The sequence below is a fragment of the Tinamus guttatus genome, unplaced genomic scaffold, assembly GCF_059628265.1.
Source record: "Tinamus guttatus ecotype Peru unplaced genomic scaffold, ASM5962826v1 Tinamus_guttatus_pri_ptg000311l, whole genome shotgun sequence".
Taxonomy (NCBI): Eukaryota; Metazoa; Chordata; class Aves; order Tinamiformes; family Tinamidae; genus Tinamus; species Tinamus guttatus.
In genome coordinates this window covers 2,015,071-2,036,334 of record NW_028288845.1, presented here as the reverse complement: position 1 = coordinate 2,036,334, position 21,264 = coordinate 2,015,071, and the positions used below count along the sequence as shown (strand labels likewise).

Below are 21,264 nucleotides of genomic sequence, written 5' to 3'. Positions count from 1 at the left end.
AGCAAAGGCTTCCATTATGCACATTAGTGAAAATCAAAGATGGACATTATTTAAGCAATATACTCAACAATTTACCTGCAGGATTTTTTTCTATATGAAAAATACAGTGCTATGATATTACATTCAAAATGCAACTCAATGGAAAAGGACAAGTCCCAAGACTTTATAAAGCACAGATCAGTGATCACACAACCCTGAAAGAACGCATTGAAATTATTGATCCTAACATGCAACTAAATCAGTGCTGAAGAGATCCCAGCTATTCTGTGCCAAAAGACAACCACCTAATTCCTCTAGTGCAGGACTGAAAATAGCTATAGAAGGATGTCGCCAATCTCAGGAGAAATTCTCCCATTGCAAAAAGAAAGAGTCTGAGCAAAAAACAGTTTTGCAAAATGCCACTGGAACAAAAAACGCTCCGTTTGTTAATGTTACTAAATGGGCAGATGCCTTCAGCTTTGGTTGTATACTTGTGAGATCAACTGAAAGTCAGCGTGAGGGCAGCCTGCACGGAGAGAGGGTGCAGAGAGCCCGCCCGGTACCGCGGGGACGGCCCTGCCTGACAAGCAGCGAGCGCAGGGTCACTCCAAAGCGGCAACTGAGCTCTCGAGGCTCCAGCCGGGTGCCCAGGGAAACGCCTTCCGGAAACAGAGAACTCACCGTGCCCTGTATCTCCACCATGCAAGATCTCCACAAGTCTGCTACCGCTTCCAGCTCCTACTGGACCTCAGATGAAATACAGGTACAGGAACAGTAACACTTCTAAAGCTGCATGAACAACACGTACATGATACAATTTCCGAAGCCTGTAGAATATACAGCCTTTTAAGAAAGAAATAGATGATTTTTAAAGGTTTAAATTATTAAATAAATACATTCTTTACATGGCACATCATCCATTTCCCTTTCCATATAAGTTCTAGGAAAGTTATTTTAAATCTATAAAGGAAAGTATTTTTGGATTTAAACAAAGACTGGCTTTAGGAAATTATAAGTAGCGATAAGTCACATATAATCTCTAGGTGAAAATGACAAGATCTAAGGAAGACTGCACTACCCAAGGTGATATTGAATAATTTCTTACGCTAACTATAGCTGCATTTTTCTTTCTCTACACAGCTTGTAAGGCTGCTAGAAAGCTCAAGCCTATAGGCTGCTATCAATGCAATCTTTTAAAATGACATTTCACATGCCAATCCCAAAGCATAAGTCATCATGTACAGATAAAGTTTGCAAGTAAGATTTACGTAGTTTAAAACTATTAAAGACATAAATATAATGGTTTTGTAAGTGATGAAGAAAACCTGACTGAGAATGTGAGCAGTCAAAAAGCCAAGGAATTCTTCCAACTACACAAAAGAAAGAGAGCACGAGCGAGCAGAGCGCGTGCAAAGCCATCCGTCCACCTAGCAGCCTTCTCCCATATTCTCCCGTGCATCAAGACTGAAAAATGTAAACATCACAGTTTGATCCTCCCATCTCATCCTTCTGATACAAGCGCTAATTGAGTCTGAACTCTCCAAAACCCCAGCATATTTTGCAGTTTTGCAACTGGTAGCATACAAATCATTACAAATGAATAATCCTATAAATATTTTGGTAATTCTGAAGGGCACTTTGGAATTTTCATCAACACCTGCTAATTTCACCGTCTCTCAAACCTACGAAGCCTTTGCCTTCTCATTTCCTCTTCTGAAAGCTGCTCAGATGGAAGCCAAAATCCATAGGGTCGCCGCACGTTATGTGTTGATCCACCAAAATCTGCAAGACACGATGAAAAACAATTGCTATTTTGTTCTTTAATATGGGCAAATTCACAGATCAGCAAAACATGCTAACACAGAGTTGAATGTTTCCAACTCCAATTGTTTAGGACAATCAGAGTCCACAGCAACTGTTCTTACAAAAACATCCCCCCCAAAAAAAACAAAAACAAAAAACAAACAAGCCAAATAAGTCAAGTATATATTTCCTTAGAAGTTCACATTTTTCACAATCCCCACAATCCCTACTTCTTAAATTCTAGGTTATACTTTTTAGATGTTCTCAGTAGTTTCTCCTGGAAAAATGAGCTTTGGAATTAGCTGTTAGTATTGCTGTCCAAGATGTGGTGACCCATACCAGATGTACATAAAATTCCTTTTTAGTTGACAGCAAGCAATTAAGAAATAAAATACACGTGGCAGTTCAGCTGGAGAAAAACTGTAAGTAAAATAATTTGAGCAGAAATAGCACACAGCAAGGCTGACAGTTCTCTGTCCTGGGTAGTCTCTCCTGGCACTGCACGAGAGAAAAAGAACCATTTCAGCAACTGTGAATCCAGAACTCACATCCAAGGCATAGAGCAAAGTAAGGAGCAGAGGCTGTGGTTACTCACGGCCTCAGCCTCCCACACCCTGGGGGGACTCGGGAGACAAAGATGTGAGGCTGCCTTCCAAGCTTATGTGCAGTAATAAGGATAAATAAACTAGCTTTAACAATATCATTTCAGACTTGGTAGTATCTTGCATTAAACATGCATCTCGGGACCTTATTTAAGTTAGCAGTATGAATTTGGAAACAAAAAGCAAGTATCATACTAGTATGCTCATTTTCAAGACAGACTTTAATTACAGCTGTGTCTTGTAACAGAAATTGCACTGAATAGAGTAAGGTCTATTTATGTTGCACCATCAGTGAAAGTCCTGGTTCCAAACATCCCTGTTACTTTCTGAACCAATTACAAGCGGCTGTACTCACAGAGTACTCACCAACAAATGCAAGTTTCTGTAAAACATTAGAACATCTATATCACATTTTCTTCTTTACTTGCAGAGAACTTAAACTCTTCGAAGTTCGAAAATGCCTCGAGATAAGTAACTGCTCAGATAATAGTAGATGGGAATATTAACCTGAGTGTTTATCAGATGAGATGCACCATTTAAGAGGATCTTTACAAATTCATATTAGCATGCAGAAAGTGAATTTAATGTGCGTGTGCGTTTGGTATTTTATCTTCAGCTTGTCCCTGTGTCTCAACTGGCTAAACGCAAAACTGGAATGCATGCAGGCTGTTCCTCGATCCTCTGAAAATGCCATGCCACTATGTGACCAACACTGTGCAAAACCCCTGGATATTGTCAGCACCTCTTGCCCTACCTGTAAGCACACTTTCCATTGCAGAATAGCATGTGATAGTAAGATGCCTAGTATGTTCATCACTTGTAAGAAAAGTAGAAAATGTTTTTAAAAAATAAATTGCTCCATTATATATTGACCCAGTAAGAAAAGACTCTTGATGTATTTGAAAAGCTTTATGGTGATCTTCAAGAAAATATGTATTTGTACATCAAAAATGCAAAATGAAGAACTGTCTGAATGCAAGGGTTTGAATATATGTATTCATATATATTTATGTATGTATTTAAATAATCTTCTTACCCAAAATAGTTCCCTAACATCTTTCATTTTTAATACAATAGAAATGTTAATAAAATAACATACTTAAACAAAATATGCAGAAATAGTAATTTGTCACAACTACTTTCTATGCAGAAAAAGACACAATCTTTTCAGCACTGCAGGAAGAAAAATATATATTATATATATATATATATATATATGGAGAGAGAGTGTGTCAGGGAAAAATAGTTCCTCCATATCTGAGGGAAGCTAAAATACATAGAATTGAAGGCAGTGATCAAATAGCAGGAGATCCCACTGCAGCTTTTCAGAGATCAGAGCACTGCATCACCTCAACACCACAGTCTGCGCCCGGAAAGGCCAGATTCACAAACAACTAATTCCAGTCAAAAGGCATGTCAGACATGGAGGAGAAACTGTGTGGGCATCACTTGATCCCGTCTAGGCTTAGACTTCATCTTTTTCAAACAGTTCCAAGATTTGAAATGTCATTTTGGAAGACTATCAGGAAAGTACCCCGTACTGAAAAGCAAAGAAGCTAGAGAGCAGCAAACTGCTTTAAGCTATTTGGAGAGAGCTTTGGGGAACAATTTAATAGCCACTAATGTAACTTATAACGACGTGAGACCTGAGCCCATCCGCGGCTCGCAGGGGAAGGTGCCTCCCGTGACAAGGCTCCGTCACCCAGCAGATGGCACCGTGGCCGCACGGGCTGCCACGGAAATTAGGACAAGCTCCAGCCAATGAGGCATTCCGCGCTGTAAGCAGAATTAGGGTTATTTTGAAACAGATGGGCTCTACAGAAGCTGCTGCACTGAATATTAGAGAGTTGTTTATTGTCTGGCTGGTCTGAAACCCAGGGATTACTTGCCAGCATCTAGCAGTTTCTCTGTCACATCAGGTTTCATCAAAAGGAAAGCAAAGTGAAAGCCACTGGAATAGATAGATAGATATGTAGATAGCTAAGATTTTTAGATAGATAGGTATTTTTTGATAATAATAATCCAGTCCTAAGTTCAGAGCTTATATTTGCCATTATGTATAATATTTATAGCAGAATGTTTGCTCTGAAAAGAGCAGCTGAATAACCAATGTTTTAATGCTGCAGCTGAACAGCTACACATCCTGCTGTCTACAAAACAAGCCGCTAAGTTTTGCCTGTCTTGATAATAAGTAAAATGTGTCTAGTATTTTTAGCATAAGCATTCTCAAAACAAGGCTGTCCTTGCACGTGTGCTACACTCTTCTCTTGGGCTTTTTACTCTAATAGCAATCAGTTCAAGGCTCTTTTTCCCAGATCTTTTTCACACATTCTCAGCATATCAAGCATTAAAATACAGTTACTAGGTGCATGGCCTAGAAAAGAAGACAGAAAGAGGTGAAAAACTAAGAACATCAGCAACACCAATTCATCACTTGTCTGGTGGAAACAGCAGGCCTCTAAAGGTGAAGGAAATCAGTTCCTACGTGAAAAAAATATAGAAAAATATTTTCCTCTGAAAGCACTCGGGTGGAAATGTGACATTTAATGAGTTAGTGAAGATTTTGCTTCTGACTTGAGTGCCACAGATCTTCCTCAAAAAAATGTCTCCACCATCCAGAAATCACAACAGCAAGTTCTATTGAAGGAAGAAATGTGCTAATATACAAGTGCTAGATACTATTCTTATTCATTCACAATGCTATGACATATACGTAAGATCTAATTCAGGTCCTACTAAAGTTTGATTTTTTAAAAAAATCATACCTTCCTGTTGCTTAATTCCTTAACTGTAAACCACTACTAATGTTTGCATGTAACATCTTATGGATATCATCTATGAATTTGAGGCTATAACATTTCAATTTGAGGCAAGCATCATGAACAGATAAACCCCTGTAGTTTACAGATTAAACTCTGAAGAGTTTAACAAGAGCAGAATTCATATTCAGAACCATCTTGCAATACTCCCAACCATAATTAAAATATGTAACTGCTGCTAGGATGTCTAGCAAACCCTTTGCAGACATGATCAAATCTGTCCGTACTTCAGGTTTGCTAAATGTACCTGCAACTGCATTAGCAAAAATCTGCCTGAACTAACAGAACTAAGACTTTTTGATCAGAGCTGGACCCCATCCAGCCGCTTTCAGGGCAGACAGAGCTTGCTCATGTCTGTCTACAAGACTGCACAGACACATGAGACTGAATATGAAAGACAGAATTGTCCCATATATCCTTTTGGTGCATAACCTACTACTGCTGCAGACACAGGCTAGCGAGGAATGTACATGGTACTTGAAACACAAACACAAGCTATGGACTCCTGGCGGAAAACAAAGAATTAAGGAAGTGTAAAGGATTTCCAGTCTTAGAATTAATCTAACTAAAAAATTGCTAGAGTTAAAATAAGTCAACCAATGGATAAATCCAAGGTTAAGAATATTCACTGATCTTAGTTTGGAGATGATTATTAACAATTTCAGTTTACTACAAAAAAATTCATAATATTTTAATAAGTTTAAAAATCACATTTAGAAAAACAGTTCATGTTTACTTGGTGTGTTTCTGCAGGCCTAACAGAGAGGTATAACAATAAAGAAACTCCAAACAAAATCCCCTTCCCAATGCCAAAAATAAGAAACCCAGATGGATAGACAGAGACACCAATCCAGACTGGAGCCTCTCCACAGCAACTACCACTTTCTCCAGCGCGCGGGCGAGTGCTTTTATGTAGCCCACACACAGCTTCTTCTAATTATGCCCACAGCTGTTAAGCAGAACTGCCTGTTCTGCAGCAAGGTGACCCTGCCAAACCCACTGTGGAAGGAACAACATTTGTTCCTTTTTTTTTTTTTTTTAAAAAAAAAAAAAAAGAGGTCAAGTTACCAGGGGGGGGCGAAAATAATCTTTTGAATTAGCAGCCTGATCCAGAGATCACTGAAGTCAATGAAAAGATTCCTATTTGCATCACTTGGATCTTGGATCAAAATACCAAGAACAGAGTCTATCTCCATATGCAAACCATGTTTTTCTAATAAATCTAGTGTGAATGTAAAAAAATATTCCTAGCTGCAGTCAGAGATATTTTTTTCAACTTTTAAAGTGTTTTCTTCCTATTTTTATTTTCTTTGGAAGCTGAAACTTTAGCAAGAAGGAAACTATCCAAAAAAAGCTGTAGTGGCAAAGCCTTCAAAAGTGTTTGTGTATTTCGGAAGTGACAAGAAAAAAAAAGGCAGCATTCTGCATAAATTTTAGCATGGTGTCGTCCATAAATACTTTGGTCAGCGTCATATACGTCTCAAAACACAAACAAAATTAATGATTGTTAGAGCTCCTATCTGATAAAAACCTTTGGAGCAAAAGATGAACTTCATATCATAAATAATCAGAATGTAAGAACAAATATGTCACTGCCGACTTCTTGCCTAAAGATTAAAAAAGTTAACCCCTCATTCGGGCAGCGTTCTCAAGAATACATGACATTCTCCCAAGGGTTTGATGGAAGGAATTAATCATAGGACACACTGTAAAAGTGTGTCATAACCTCGAGAAGGTTAAACATGGAGAGGAGCAATGTCAGCGCAGTGCAGTGCCCGGGACAACTGAGCAAGCAGCACTGGGACAAAAGCACAGAGCAGAGGAGCCTTAAAAGGCAGCTGTGCCAGGGTGCCAGACCACGGCTCTGTAACCATGCACAGGCTAAACCCTTCTCGACATGTGTGTGCCACAACATTTCAGTGCTGCCTATTTTCACAACTTTGAAAGTGTGCAATCATGGTATAATTCAAGCAGAATGGAGACATACTTTTAAATTAACGGTGTCTGTGTTTTTATCCCTATAATACATAACAACTCAAGAAAGATGCAGCCAAGCAAGTCTGAAAACTTAGGGAATGTTGTCTGTAACAGCGAGCTGAACTTAACTGTGTCTTGTCTTTTTTTTCTTTCCCCCTCCCTGAAGAGACACATGGTGAACACCAAATCCCTTTTATCTGCATTAGCAACTTTAAAAAGTTCCTGGTAATGATCTTTTAACAGAACACAGTGCTGTAATAAATCTGAACCAGTTTTATTTCATACACAAAGTATGCTTCAAAGACAGGAGGAAGAGGAGGCACAGAGGGCTCTCAGTAATGGTCAGGAGGAGGCGAAGCAGGAAAGGCACAAGACGATGCAACCTACTGAAGCTCATAGCAGCAGTTAGCACATCTGCCAGACTGTGGGTTCATCCATCAAAAGCTTTCCCTGACAACCCCTCCTCCAGACACCTGAGGAAATGTCCTCCTCCAAGCTCTACTCTCCAGGGCAAGTTGGGCCTCCCTGAGAGGGCCAATTTTTAAAGCACGTGGATTCACACATATTAACAGCCCTAAAGACAGAAGAACTGAAGAAAGATGGGCAGCACTGGTAGGAACAGTGCAAATAAAGGAGGAATGAATCTCCCCTGACTATATTCATCCTATAGAAATCTTTATGCAATCTAATACCTTAAATATAGTACCAACACTGACCAAAACTAAATCAAGCACCTTGATGTCTGTTTTCAAACCAAGCACAACTGCCTGAAGCTGCTTTTAATAGCTGCATTTCAGTATCTGAACCAAGTGGGCACTGTGGTAATAAAGATTTAAAAATTCATAATAAAATACTCATATAGAGCACATTTTTGGTAACACGGAGATGGAAAGAGATAAATTTAAAACTAGCATTTTCAAAACACTGATCTAGATGAGGCAGTGCCATTTTAATGGTCAAGTGAGGACAGAGCTCAGAGGATACCTACTCCAGCATTTCAGAAAGAGCTATCTAGAACATATTTTTTGATTTAAGATCCCTATGTGACCTACACAGGGAACACAGCTAGCTGACATACAAAAACGGAGGCACGGCATCAAAGCAGCTTCCCACCCAATCCTACTTCCTAAACTACTGCTCCTGTGGCAGAAACAATCAAAGAATGTCATTGGAGATTTGATAATGCAACAATTGCACGGCTTTTGAAAAACATTCTCTACAGCATGGTATTTCCTAGGCCATATTCTACCTTTTTTTAAAAAACATTTCTTGCTAACACCTTTGCTGAGAAGGTGAATAGTAAGACTAAAATCAGCTATTGCAGGCACAGTGTCAGGTTCTTACTGAGCAATACTGCTACAGAGATAACTAGCTAATAATTCTAGCGCTACTTTAACTTTGCAACTATTAGCATTTTTATTCATTTACTAAGAGGTTCTAATTGGTTTAAAAGGCCAGTTTATGAACTAGAAAATTAAATGTGACAAAGGCAAAATCAAGGAAGAGATACACTGCTGAGAGCGAGAAAGAAAAAAGATCAAAGAATATGCTAATAAACTGAATTTGATACTTGGTATCTATCTGCCTTTTGGAAATATCTCTCAGTCAAGGCAACATGTTCTTTGTTATAAAAGCTTGAAAGCAATAGTGCTGCAAGTTAGTGCAAGTTTTGGGTAGAGATTTATGAATGATGCATTGAAATGGAAACACGGGCAGTTATGAGTAGGGGCATTTATCTCTTCACCTTGATGAATGCTTCCTTGCACTCAGGAATTTTAAAAACAACAACAACAAAAAAACCCAAAAAACAAAACACACATACACACACAAGAAAATGAAAAAGAATGGAAGTGACACTGCTAATTATCTAGTTATTATATTAAGATTAAATGTTATAGTTTCAACAAATTGAAAAGAAATATCAAATTAGTTAGAAAGGTCTTTGGCCAAATTCCCAAAAGAATTCATATTGGCATGCAAGAGATTTTTTTTTTTAATTTATTCTATTTATTCATTTTTTTCAGTCTTTATACCAGAGAATGTAAATAATTTTAATTTTTGCTCTTTTAAAATCATCTAAATATATTTTAAAAGATTTGTGTGACATAATAGTGCTCTAATAATGTGCTGTTAAGTTCCAATAAGCTTTCCCTCAGTTTTCAGAATCTGACAAGTTTTGTCTACAAAGTATTTTATCCCCTTTAGACTTCACTCACACTAAGAAAAGATAAAATACATCCCAATGAGTAATACTAAACCAGCTATCAAACTTCAGTCAAATTCAGTAATTTTCTGTTCTTAATTTCTTTTTTTCAGGCCAGTCAACTAAAGCCCAGAGTATAAGCTTTCTCTTAGGTGAAAAAGGACAATATGAAGAGTAAGCAGCCAGTATACTGCTCCTCAGTTAAATATGTGAAAAAGCAAAATTAGGCAGAGATAGTGTTAGTATCGGTAACATACCAACTTTTCTATTATATTGTTTTATATTAACGTTTAGAGTATTATAAGAGATTATGGTGCGGTAGCTTAATTTACTTAGCTTTTTTTTTTTCTTAGGAAAAGGATTTCTGTGTAGTATTAACAACATAAGCAAGCAATTATTAATAACTGCACTTTTCACAAAGGGAATGATACAGCATCCTTACATGGTGTTCTTAAAAATTGTACCAGGAAATTTTCCTCAATTCTTTTTCTGAAGAGAAAATTTTCAAAATATTGGAAACAAGTCATGAACAATGCATTTTCTTTTTAACTCCCCTCTCACTATTAATCATAATTAAAAAATACAAATACTATGTGATTCCTACCTCTTTCATTAAGACTGTTTAGCACTGCCCTTTCAAGCTGCTCCTCTTCAGTAAGTCCACCTGTATAAACATCATAGTTCCTCGGTGTGCTGTACTCATAACCTGGATGATTGTAATACTCTGTAAAATTGGAATAAACAACTGTTGCTACTCACTGGGACATGGTGAAACAAGATATTATCCTCATACTAGTTTTCTTTCATAATTTATTTTATTCTAATTTTAGAAGGAAACAAGGTTAGAAGTTCCAAATATATATGACAATTTTCTAATTCACAAAAACAGTCCAGGAGAGTGATCAACAACAGAAAGGTGGACCAAAGACCTTAGGTCATCATTTTTCCAATTAATTATGTAAAAACTATGTAAAAACTTACATAGGTTTTTCAACACTAGTAAAAGTGGTCTCACTGGTTTTTAAAGTGGAAATAAGCTTTTAGGTAACTGAGGGCACTTACGCGAATAGTGGTCTCTCTGACGAGTAGGGTAGGTGGATGAAGAAAAAACACCTAAATATAAGAAGAATTATGCATGCATTATTAAAATAATCATATTGTCCATTTAAAAAGAGAAAATAAAGTTTAAAGTGTTGTTTCTTTCAGAATGTTTGTTTGATATGATACAAATATGAAACTATGAACATCTATAGACTTGTTTTTTCCATTGGTGAGTGTATGTAACATCGGTAAGCTTGTATTTGGCTCCAGACTTAATATTAGCATGCAATAATAAAACAATAAATAAATAAATAAAACAATATATCCATGCAGAGTAGAAAAATGCAAAAACAACCTAAAATATGTTCTCTAAAACATATCCAGAAAAATTTCTGAAGTGAAGTTATACCTTGAGAAAACTAAAGACTATAATAACACTACACTCTTTTTGTGCTGGTAAATGATGAAAAAAGCCTTTCCCAAACGATAGGAGCTTCCACTAAAATGGATACAAGTAGTAAAAAGTAACATAGTAACATACTGTCCTCTGGTATATTTTCATGCGTTTACTGCACTTTGTGAAAAGTTACATATTTCAATACCATTTTACCTGAACTCTACCTGAACTTTAAATATACATTTTTAAAGTACAGTAGAACTTATTCCTCCAAGCGCAAACGCCTGGAGAACACACTTATTGGTTATCATTCATGTTAAAGAAAGCTTTTCTTTTGCATTCTGTTTAATAAAAACATACCATCAATCACCTAAGTGCCTGGATTTTTCTAGTTAGATTTATTCAATTTAAAAAATAAAATAAAATAAAAAAATAAAAAATAAAAAAATTATTCAAATAAAAAAATAAAATAAATATCACAAATGGAACCAGCTATATACCTGCACAGGCTTTCATGATCTTTTTCAGAGGTCCCATGGTATACATCAGTCCAACAAGAATCCCTGCCAAATGCCCAGCAAAGGAAGTCCTAAGAGAAAGGAAAAAAGCTGTGAGTAATAGAAAGGTGGCTTTTTTTTTAGTAGGGGACTGCAAATTTTGTTGTAAACCAGAAGCTTCCTGAGTTACTGGACTGAGACCAAGCACACAGAACGAACTTGTCTGCAAAGACAGTGGGGAATTCAAAGGTTTGTTAATTTCTGCTCTGACATACACACTTGCTGACTTCTAATTTTAAAGCATCACTTACTTGAAATGATCTACCTGGGCAGTTTACAAAACCCTCTGCACTTTTTAGCATGCTTATCTTGAGGAAAAGCAGCAAGATCCACCTCTAGGCTGCATCTGAGAACTGCAGCTTCACCACATTAAAGTCTGAGCCATAAAGTTAATCTTATAGCTATGTATATAGCTAGTATAGAAGAACACTTCAGTGTTTCTTGTGAAAGTTTTAATTTTGCCATTTTATGCTTCCTAGAAATATCCAACATGGTCAGAAGAATGTGGGCTAAGGTGCCAAGTTTTCTTCCTCTGACTTCTCTAAAAGTAGTGGGGATACAGAGTTACAGAAAAACATCCAACAGCTATCCTCAAGCAACTGAAAATCAATGAGCACAGAGTGTTTTAGCTGTCCAAAGGACAGAATGTTGCTCACGTCAAAGCATCTAAAGTAAATGCTTTAAATTGCTTCTCTATTATGAAGTTTAAAAAAGTTATAATGTTCGAGAAGCTAATATACTTTTTAATATTTACTAGCATATGTGATTATAAATAACTTAGTCTACTGGATTTTTACTTGCTGTCAAAATTCAAGTAACCCATTTTTCCCCTACTTTGTAAAGCAGAAATAAAACCCTTGTCTAAATAAAGAATAGATCTAATCATGACTTTAAAAAGCAAGCAAACAACGACAACAAAAAAAGCCCAAGTTCTGGTCAGAAATCCAAGACAGCCACACAGACACGGTAATGATGCTCCACATACTCATGTCAATACAACTTACAGATGCCATTGGTAGGAATATAAGGGAACATATATGTGCCACTAGAGGGAGATGAAAATCAACTCTAAATTCAGTCTTTTGCCATCTACTGAACCATGCTCTGGTACTCAGCTGTGTAAAACTGCAGTTCTCTTCCACAAGTTACCAGCAAAATTTAAGAGGGAGGAGTAAATGCAGGGAAAAGTTATAGGTAAAAAGTAGGTGGTAAAATAAACTATTTATAAGGAATTAATTTCAGATTCCCTGTTGCAAAAAATACATCTTTGCCTGTTTTGAAAAGTGTGATACCTATTATGGAAAATATTAAATATTTTAAAAAACATTACTCTAAAAAAATACCAACATTAGATTATTTATTTACCTACATTCCTGGAAGCATTTTACAGCACATTCATGCTCATTCGGGCTTACCTGAGCCTATCACCGTTCCACAAAATGCAAAAATCAAGGTGAAAAAAAATGCTGAGTGCAATATAAACAAGCAGAAACATCCAGTTTTAAGAAGTCTTCAGCAAAGCAAAAATTTCTATTTGATGACTATTGAACAGTTTAGCATAATAGGTGCCCAAGCTATATTATCAAGCGAGCCATAGATATCTGCTATTAATTTTTAGTAAAAAAAAGTTATATTAGAAGAGTAGAAATAAACAATTAAAATGTCTAAATAGAGTATTCTAAGCGAAAAATAAGATTCAGACACACACACTCATACAATACTACTGACATGTACGAAATGAGTATAATATTTGACAATCTATATCAAATTTCCCCCCTATGTTGTGATACATCTTCTACTCCAAGGCTCTGCTAGAGAGCACACATTCGCTAAACAAATCAGTAATAACAAAGCAACACAGTGCAAGACTCTGGAGCTATTTATTTTGAAAAATGATAAATGGTGAGACAATGAGATAAAATTCATGTGTTTATTTATACACACAGTTAATTTCCAAATTAAATTAAGCAGGTAGTCACCTACAATTTACACCCTTTGCTATAAAATTAAATCTTGCTTGGAAAGTAGGCAATGTAGTTAATTTACTCTCACTGAACACAAATTAAAATAAATCAAGTGATCACATAAGGGGAAGAAAAGAACAAAAAAAACCCCAAAAAAAAAAAAACCCACAAACAACATAGAACCCATTTTAACCAGACCTATACAGGAAAATGCCATCGTTTCTTTTACTAGCAACTTTTCTAATTCCAGGTATTTTGTAATAAATTGGGAACTGAGCTTTTGCTTCTTTTTAAATGCTAGATCTGACAGAATAATAAAAGACTGGAAAATGTTTCCTGACTATTTATCCCATAAGAGAGTCCCGTAAGAGGCATTCCACACATCACTAGGAAAAAAACAAAAACAAAAACAACAAAACCCCTGCTGAGTACATTTTTTTCTAACCAGTTGTGCATCGCAACCCATCCTCTTGCACACTATTCTAGGTCCCCTTGAGAACATTGGGCTCAAAGTCTGGCTAAAAGTAAAGCAGGTGGCATCTTTAGTTTTCTTACAAGCCACAAAGCCTTTTCCAGTGTTACAGGAAGGAACCAAGCTGGTTTACCCTGATCTTTCTTGAAATGCCTTTTAGTTCCTACTACACTTCAATTGCTTCATAGAAGAAGAGAGGAGTAAGCAGCTCACCTGGTCTACAACTCTTGGGCTCCCTCCTCATTCCAAGAGGCACCATCACTTGCCCTTTTCAAATTACCAGAACTGATTTGCTTCATTTCCAAAAATAACTCACGAAGGGTTCCAGGATCCCTCCAGCGGGCTCTAAATAGCCGCCTCTTGGGCACATTTACTAGCTCCAGCCACTGTAACAAGATCTCCCTGCTTGCTTATTCTGTGAATCTGTTATCAAACGAGAGTGTTTATCTGACAATATTCTCCTGATGAATTGCAATGACCTAATGATTTCTAAGAAACAGGACTGGTATTAAAGAAGAACATTAGTGCAGTGATGGCCACCAGATAAATATTGGTTTCTCAACAATACATTAAAATTACTGATCTGCTCCTGTAATTAACAAACACGGGGCTTAAAACTTAAAGATACATGAATTTGATCTGCTCTTTAATTCTTATCATGAGGTCAAACGATGGCTTACAACTAAACCAAGAATGTGAAGGACATATCATGCTTAAGTGCCTCCAAGCCCAAATTACACTGCTGTTGCAGCTTTCAATACTGTGACATTACTGTGAAAACAAGCTAGTACTTCAGGTAAGGGATGTCAGGAAATCTTTAGTCAAAGCGACAGAAGTGTTTGTCAAGCAAGAATAAGCCAATTCATTGATTCAAACAGCTGTAACAGTCAAGATGTTACAGCAGAAGGACCACTTGTATTCTCCCTCTGTGAGACTTGCTGATTTAAAATCCATGAATTCTACCCATATCAACACAGCAAGACAACTCATCAATAAAACTCTTCAACAGTAAATATGACTGATAACCAGTGATGGTCAGTGATCTCCCTAAACATTAAGCAACGAGCAATTAAAAAGTCAACTAAGTAGGAAAACACATGCATAACAAAAGGTCTCACAAGTGTTTCAATATTAGAGCTTAAAAAAAAAAAAAAAAAAAAAAAAAAAAGTATTCACACCAGAAACAGAACCAGGGTTGGGACTGGGAAGGAAATCAAAATTTAGAACCAGATTTGTCAAAATATGTTTATATAAATAACTCTTAAATGAAAATCTCAGTATTCTTACTGATGAAGTTTGATGTTTTGACTATTTTTTGTTCAGATATTTTGAGATCCTGTAGATTCGTGGAAACCATGTGAAATGAAGAAATTGATTTTCATTATTGATACACTGTAAATTATAACTGAATGACTCATTTCCAAGTGCCATCTTGAAGTCTCGCTACCCCAATCACCTGTGAAGTGATCAAGTCTGGACAGTCACAATATGAAACATCAATGCTCTGAACTGCTGGAAAAATAAGATCCTCTATTCCTCTTCATTTGTAACTTTTCACTCTCCCATGATTCTCATCCTTTCTTACTCTTAACTTTTGGGGGGAAAAAAAAAAAAAAAAAAAAGCCTGAAAATAACCATAATAACCATGAGGTTGAGTTCCTAATCCAGCAGTGCCTTCTTTGTCAGTTTGATAAAAAAAAATGAGGTAATATAGAAACAACCTTAAAGATTAACGTTTTCTTTAGTAATGAACACAGGTCAAGCACCTGCATACCAAATAGAAGACGTAAATAGTACATGCACAGTTCTGGAATGGGCACAGAGATTAGAAGATAACTTTTCTAAACAAGTCTCTTTCCAGGGAAAGATTTCATCCCAAGGATTGCTATAAAAGGGTGACATCCCAATCTCCTCACTTCTTGGAAGAGCAGGGGTAGAAAGAAATTAAATGTGACTTAAAATTTCCCCATAACAAAAGCATAAAATGAAAAAGAAAAAAAAAACAGTAAAACCCTAAATTTCACCTAGCATATAAATCTAAATTTCAGTACCCTCCATATTAGTTTTGAATCCTTCATTGCTTATAGATTCTCTGATGATCCTGTGATACAAATATCTTCTAAGGCAGGCCCAAGCTGAACCTACGTCCTTCTGACCAGACAGAATTCTGCCCCAGTCTTCCACCTCTCACCTACGCAAAGCTAATTTACGCAACCTGACCTACAAAGCAACACCATTTAATCTGACACTTCAAATACTACAACATGCCCTGAGCAGGCAAACTGCATTGCTCTGAGTGCTACAATTGTTATGGTTCATTTGGAGGCAGTTACTAATTAAACACACTGTGTTCTGGGACTTGAACTTCTAGAAACTACTCCTTGTTTTCTATCATCCACCTTATCATTTAAGTGCTGTGAAATTGCCCTTAATATCAGGATGGCATGCAACAGTCCAGAGGTTCTTTAGTCCAAGTAGCAATGTAAGCTCCCACTCAAATTGTGAAAGTTATTGACATTAGTTCTACACCTTCCATACAATTTTTACTCCATCAATGACATTCCTGTAGTAATATAACTGAAACAAACAACAACACACAATCACTACCCTCATTGTTTTTCCATGAATTGGGTATGGTACAAGATGAGCATATGAGGTTTTATTACAGACAATGTTCTTTCACTACTTACTAATAAGAAGACAAGTAGGATTATTAAATATACACCATCAAACAACCATTTTTGGCTAAAATGACAGTTTATGTTTTGCAGAAGAATGTATTTAATGCTGAAAACTTTGGTTTTCTATGACAGTAGTATAACATAAAAGACCTCAGCTCAAATTTCTGTTTGGAGCAGCGAGTACTTCAGTACTGCAGTTCTGTTATTTAATTTGGGATGCCTTGCTGTAGCCAGTCAGGTAGTAAGTCATGAAAACAGTATGAGTAGTATTTAGAATAGGTAATAATTGAACTTTCTTCTCCTTTTCCTAGAAAAGGAAATTTTTCATCTATTTATGTAATAGTATTTCATGAGGAATATCTCAGTCTCACTCCCTCTCTCCTTTTATAACCTTCCTGAAAAGTAGGAAAATATGTTTGTAAATTGTGGTTTGATAGAGAAATAAAGCCATCAAATCTACAAACTAAGTTTGGTAGTTTGATTTCACATCCATCCTCCAGTACAGCTAACAGTTCTAAAATATTATAAACCACAAACTATTGACTTGCAACTACAATTCCAAAAATCAGCTGTCAAAGAAAAGGCAGGCACTAATCTGAAGGGGCTTGGGGGAACTGGGGGAATTGTGCTGGCAGAACTGAGCACCAAGGAAAATGGAACAGTGGACTCAGCAATAGTGCAAGGCAATGAAATTGAGGAAAAAGAAGAAAAGAAATGGCAGTATCTGGATAATAGTTCTATCTTATGCTAGAGGAGTGATTGGAACAAACGGACATTTGGGACTATGAGAGAAATACAAAGCAAAGAGAAATACAAAGCAAAGTTTCAGGTTAGCTTGTATTGCTGAACGCATATGTCCCTTTTCCTTGCCCAGCAGCCCTCATTATCTTTCACAAGCAGAGCATTCCATTTCTTTCATTTTGAAACATGGTCACACTAGAAGATGCTGAGGGCAAAAAAGCACCCTGTATCCTCAATACTTAACTGTAGTCTCAATAATCATTTTGGATGGCAGGCAGGTACTACCCAAAATAAGTTTTCAAACAACTTCAGATACCCCAGATCTCTTCTACTATCTTTGAAATATTAAATGCACTTACCCTGGGGAAATTAAATGAATTGCCACCAGCTCCACCCAGCAAGCATATTTATTAGATATCTGCATTCCAAGGACACTGCTGAATCTTCCTGGATTGTAATGATTGTTAAGAACTTTGAGAGCAAACAAGACTCCTGTAAACAAAAGAACAAATCACATCAAGAGACAAGCATTTGGGTCCGAGTAATAAAGAAATAAAAATGACTCAAACAACTAAAACCATAGAACCATGCAGTTTCACAACACCAGGAAGCATACTGTTACATGCCAGAACAGCCGTAAGCTGCTTTTCAGTGATACCGTTCAATGCCTTAAAAAAATAAAACAGCAACAACAAAAAAAATACAACTTAGAATTGGCTATGCTATGCAAATATGTAAGTTACTTTTCATATACCCATTCACTGCAGCTATTGAGGTATTCAAAACAATACAAACATAATTTTAAAATGGAAGGTGCAGCTGTACTAATTATTAAGTATCAGAAAACACTTCGTGAATTGAGAAAAGCCATGACTGAAAACAAGACAAAGTGATGCATTAGTGCTGAGTCTACTAAAGAGCAGAATCAAGAACCCTGAATTAATGGAAAAATCACCTTACATATACTCCAGAATCACTCTTTCTGCAACAAAAAAAGCCACATAAATCACCTTTAATCACAATAAATAACCATTTGTTACTAATTGAATACAACTGTTTTAACATGTAAGCAACAGCTGATATGACAGAATGAGTTCACAGATTTTACTTGAACTTTCAAAATGTTTTTGAAAAGGTTCCTCTCAAGAGGAAACTGAGAACAACTGCTTGAAAAAAAAATCTGCAAAATGGCAAGTAAAAGATTTGATTCAGGAAAAATAGCTGAATGGATCACGATATAGATATATTACTAAACACATGAAAAAGGCTTCTCCCCGCCTCCCCCCCCCCTAGCTTCCAACACCATAGAAAACTCAAGAGCTAGCAAACTCCTTAACACACACAGGGACGGAGAGATTCTCATTCTATGATCATCCCTAATCTTTATGAGGAAAGACTAAACGAGCTGGGCCTGTTTAGTCTGGAGAAAAGACACTGAGAGGAGATTTAATTAACATGTTCAAGTACCTGAGGGGTGATTGTAGGGAGAATGGGGCTAGGCTCTTCTCTGTGGTGACCAGTGACAGGACGATGGGTAATGGGTTAAGTTGAAACACAGGAAGTTCCACCTCCATATGAGGAAGAATTTCTCTGCTGTGAGGGTGACAGAGCCCTGGAACAGGCTGCCCAGAGAGGTTGTGGAGTCTCCTTCTCTAGAGATCTTCCAAACCCACCTGGATGCCACCCTGTGCCATGTGCTCCAGGTGTCCCTGCTGGAGCAGGGGGGTTGGACTAGATGATCTCTAGAGGTCCCTTCCAACCTTAACCATTCTGTGATTCTGTAATCTTAAGCGTGCTCAAATAAACACACTGTCTCATGCAAACTTTTGTTATTTGTTACTGATAAAACTGTACTTGGTTTAGAAACTACAAATTTAACAAAGGAAAGAATACTGAATTTCTCAAGTGTCGTTTAGCAATTGTCTCTACCAATCCATCCTTGGCTCACCAAAACCTTGTATATTCAGCTTCAAATATTTTAGGTGCAAGTGTCATTGGAACCATTTAGGCCAGGTGTTCTGACAGGTTTCCCTGAGAAACAACAAACAGGTCTGTTTCATCGAACTGTAAAAACAAGAAAAAAAAAAAGAAGTATCCAGGCATCCTTAGGCTCTTGAAAGCTGCAAAAGTACAGGGTTCATAAACACAGATGCGGAGTGACTCTCAAAAGGAGGAGTTATCACCAGGAAAATACTCCTTTTTTACTTGTTCAACAGCTGTTCCATACATACACCACTCCCCGCAACTCGAGGAATGTTTATATGGGAGGATGTTGGAGGTTTATAAACATCAACTATGGATACTTGTTTTGTTGAAGTTGCCTTAGTCTACTGCTTGAATAACGGTCCAATGCACGTACATGTAGGCTGCATATTTCCAAGCTTGGAATATTCAGATCTGCCTGGATGAATACATTTTCTATATTCAACAGTAATATACTGACTATATAGTAACTAAAAATATTAATTTTACCTAAGCAAATTGCATCAACTACATGTCTTACCTGAAAAACCCACAGCACAAATCATTTTATATGTAGGGTCATCCAGTAGTTCTGCAAGTGCATATTCCAAAACCATATAAACAACTCCAATGAGCACTGAGAATACTGCAATTATATATGCAAGCCAAGCGCTTCCAAGCTTTCTTTCCAACATTATCCCTTTCCAAAGCATGGAAACCATGTTAAAATATAAATGCCAGTCATCTGCATGGTGGACAGTAGAAAGCAGCAAACGCCACCAATTTTTTCTGTAGAAGCTTTCATTTACACTGATGCACACTTCAGACAGTGGACCCAGGGGATTCAAAAAGAGAATAACATTCAGTGCAAGTGTCCCAAGTGTAACAGGAGGAATGTTCTGAAATCCAACTCGAGAAATTTCATAGAACAGCAAAAGCAATCCCGCACTGATTCCTCTCTGCCTTCGCTGCATTGTCACTTCTTACTCAAAGAAACTTGTTGTTTATTTCTAGTCTTCTCTTTGAATTCAAAACCATCTAAGTTCAGCAAATTCTGAAAGAAAATAAGAGATAAAGGCATTACTATATATGCATATTCTTTAGTAATGATTAATGACGGGCATTTTCAAATTCAGCAATACTTTTTTTTAAACCATAGTTAAAACTTCTCTAAATTCTCTAAACATTTGAGACAATTTGCCAAATTTACTAAACATTTGAGACATGCATCTTCCTTAATCAGAATAAAAAAAAAATCAGCAGATTATTGCAATTCTTAATTTATATGAGATACAAATAAAAGATTTATACAGAATAACACATATTCTGCACAAATAAAAATCTTTATGTATAAAAGATTATGCACGTAGGAAAAGGAACCCTGATGCGGTCCGTGTCTGTACAGCAGTCAGACAACAGGGATGAATGGGAATGCTTCACCAGGATTACAGCAATGCTATGTGTTATAAGCCATTCTGATTATTGGAAGCAATCAACGTTGTTAGCCAAGACACATTATGTGTTCCATTAGAAAGGGAAAAAGTATAAGAAAGAAAACAAACTGGTTATCTGAGAGCCTTCTGGAACGCAGTTCATTTTAAACATATAGTGCTTTCAACTGCCTGAACATTTTTCCTCAGCCTCTACTCGGTTTATTAAAAGGCTAATGAGACTTGAAACAATGAAGCACTTATTCCATTTGCTTTTTAAAAACTTACCACACACTTCAAAGTGTGCAAGTTTCCAGAACAGATTTGAAATAGACATTTGTCTTACATCTAGACTGCCACGTGTCCACATTTCTTGTCACCTACTCAAGATAAATGTCTGAACTAAACATTCTCAGAATTTGTTTGTTTTGTACTAACCAACTGCAAGGCATTTAAACTTTTACTGTGACAACCCCCTTCACTTGCTTGGCAACCATAAAATATTATGATTTCATATTATTGACAGATCATGTAATAAAGTAAATATTTTAGTAAATACCTGTTAAAATGAAACATTACACTGTCTTTTCCTATACCTATAATTTGAAGAGTCCCCAGATACGCTTGTTCTCCCCA

General features: G+C 36.7%; 1 protein-coding gene across 1 annotated transcript; it reads right to left on the bottom strand.

The window, feature by feature from the left end:
- Positions 1-1,490: 1,490 nt before the first annotated feature.
- Positions 1,491-20,269, bottom strand: RHBDD1 (rhomboid domain containing 1). Its single transcript, XM_088528511.1, has 6 exons — positions 19,740-20,269; positions 17,596-17,728; positions 11,322-11,410; positions 10,446-10,496; positions 9,988-10,107; positions 1,491-1,761 (listed from the first exon to the last, which is right to left on the bottom strand). Exons 1-6 carry the CDS (start codon positions 20,170-20,172, stop codon positions 1,646-1,648), a joined length of 942 nt encoding a protein of 313 aa, XP_088384637.1. The 5' UTR covers positions 20,173-20,269; the 3' UTR covers positions 1,491-1,645.
- Positions 20,270-21,264: the final 995 nt, after the last annotated feature.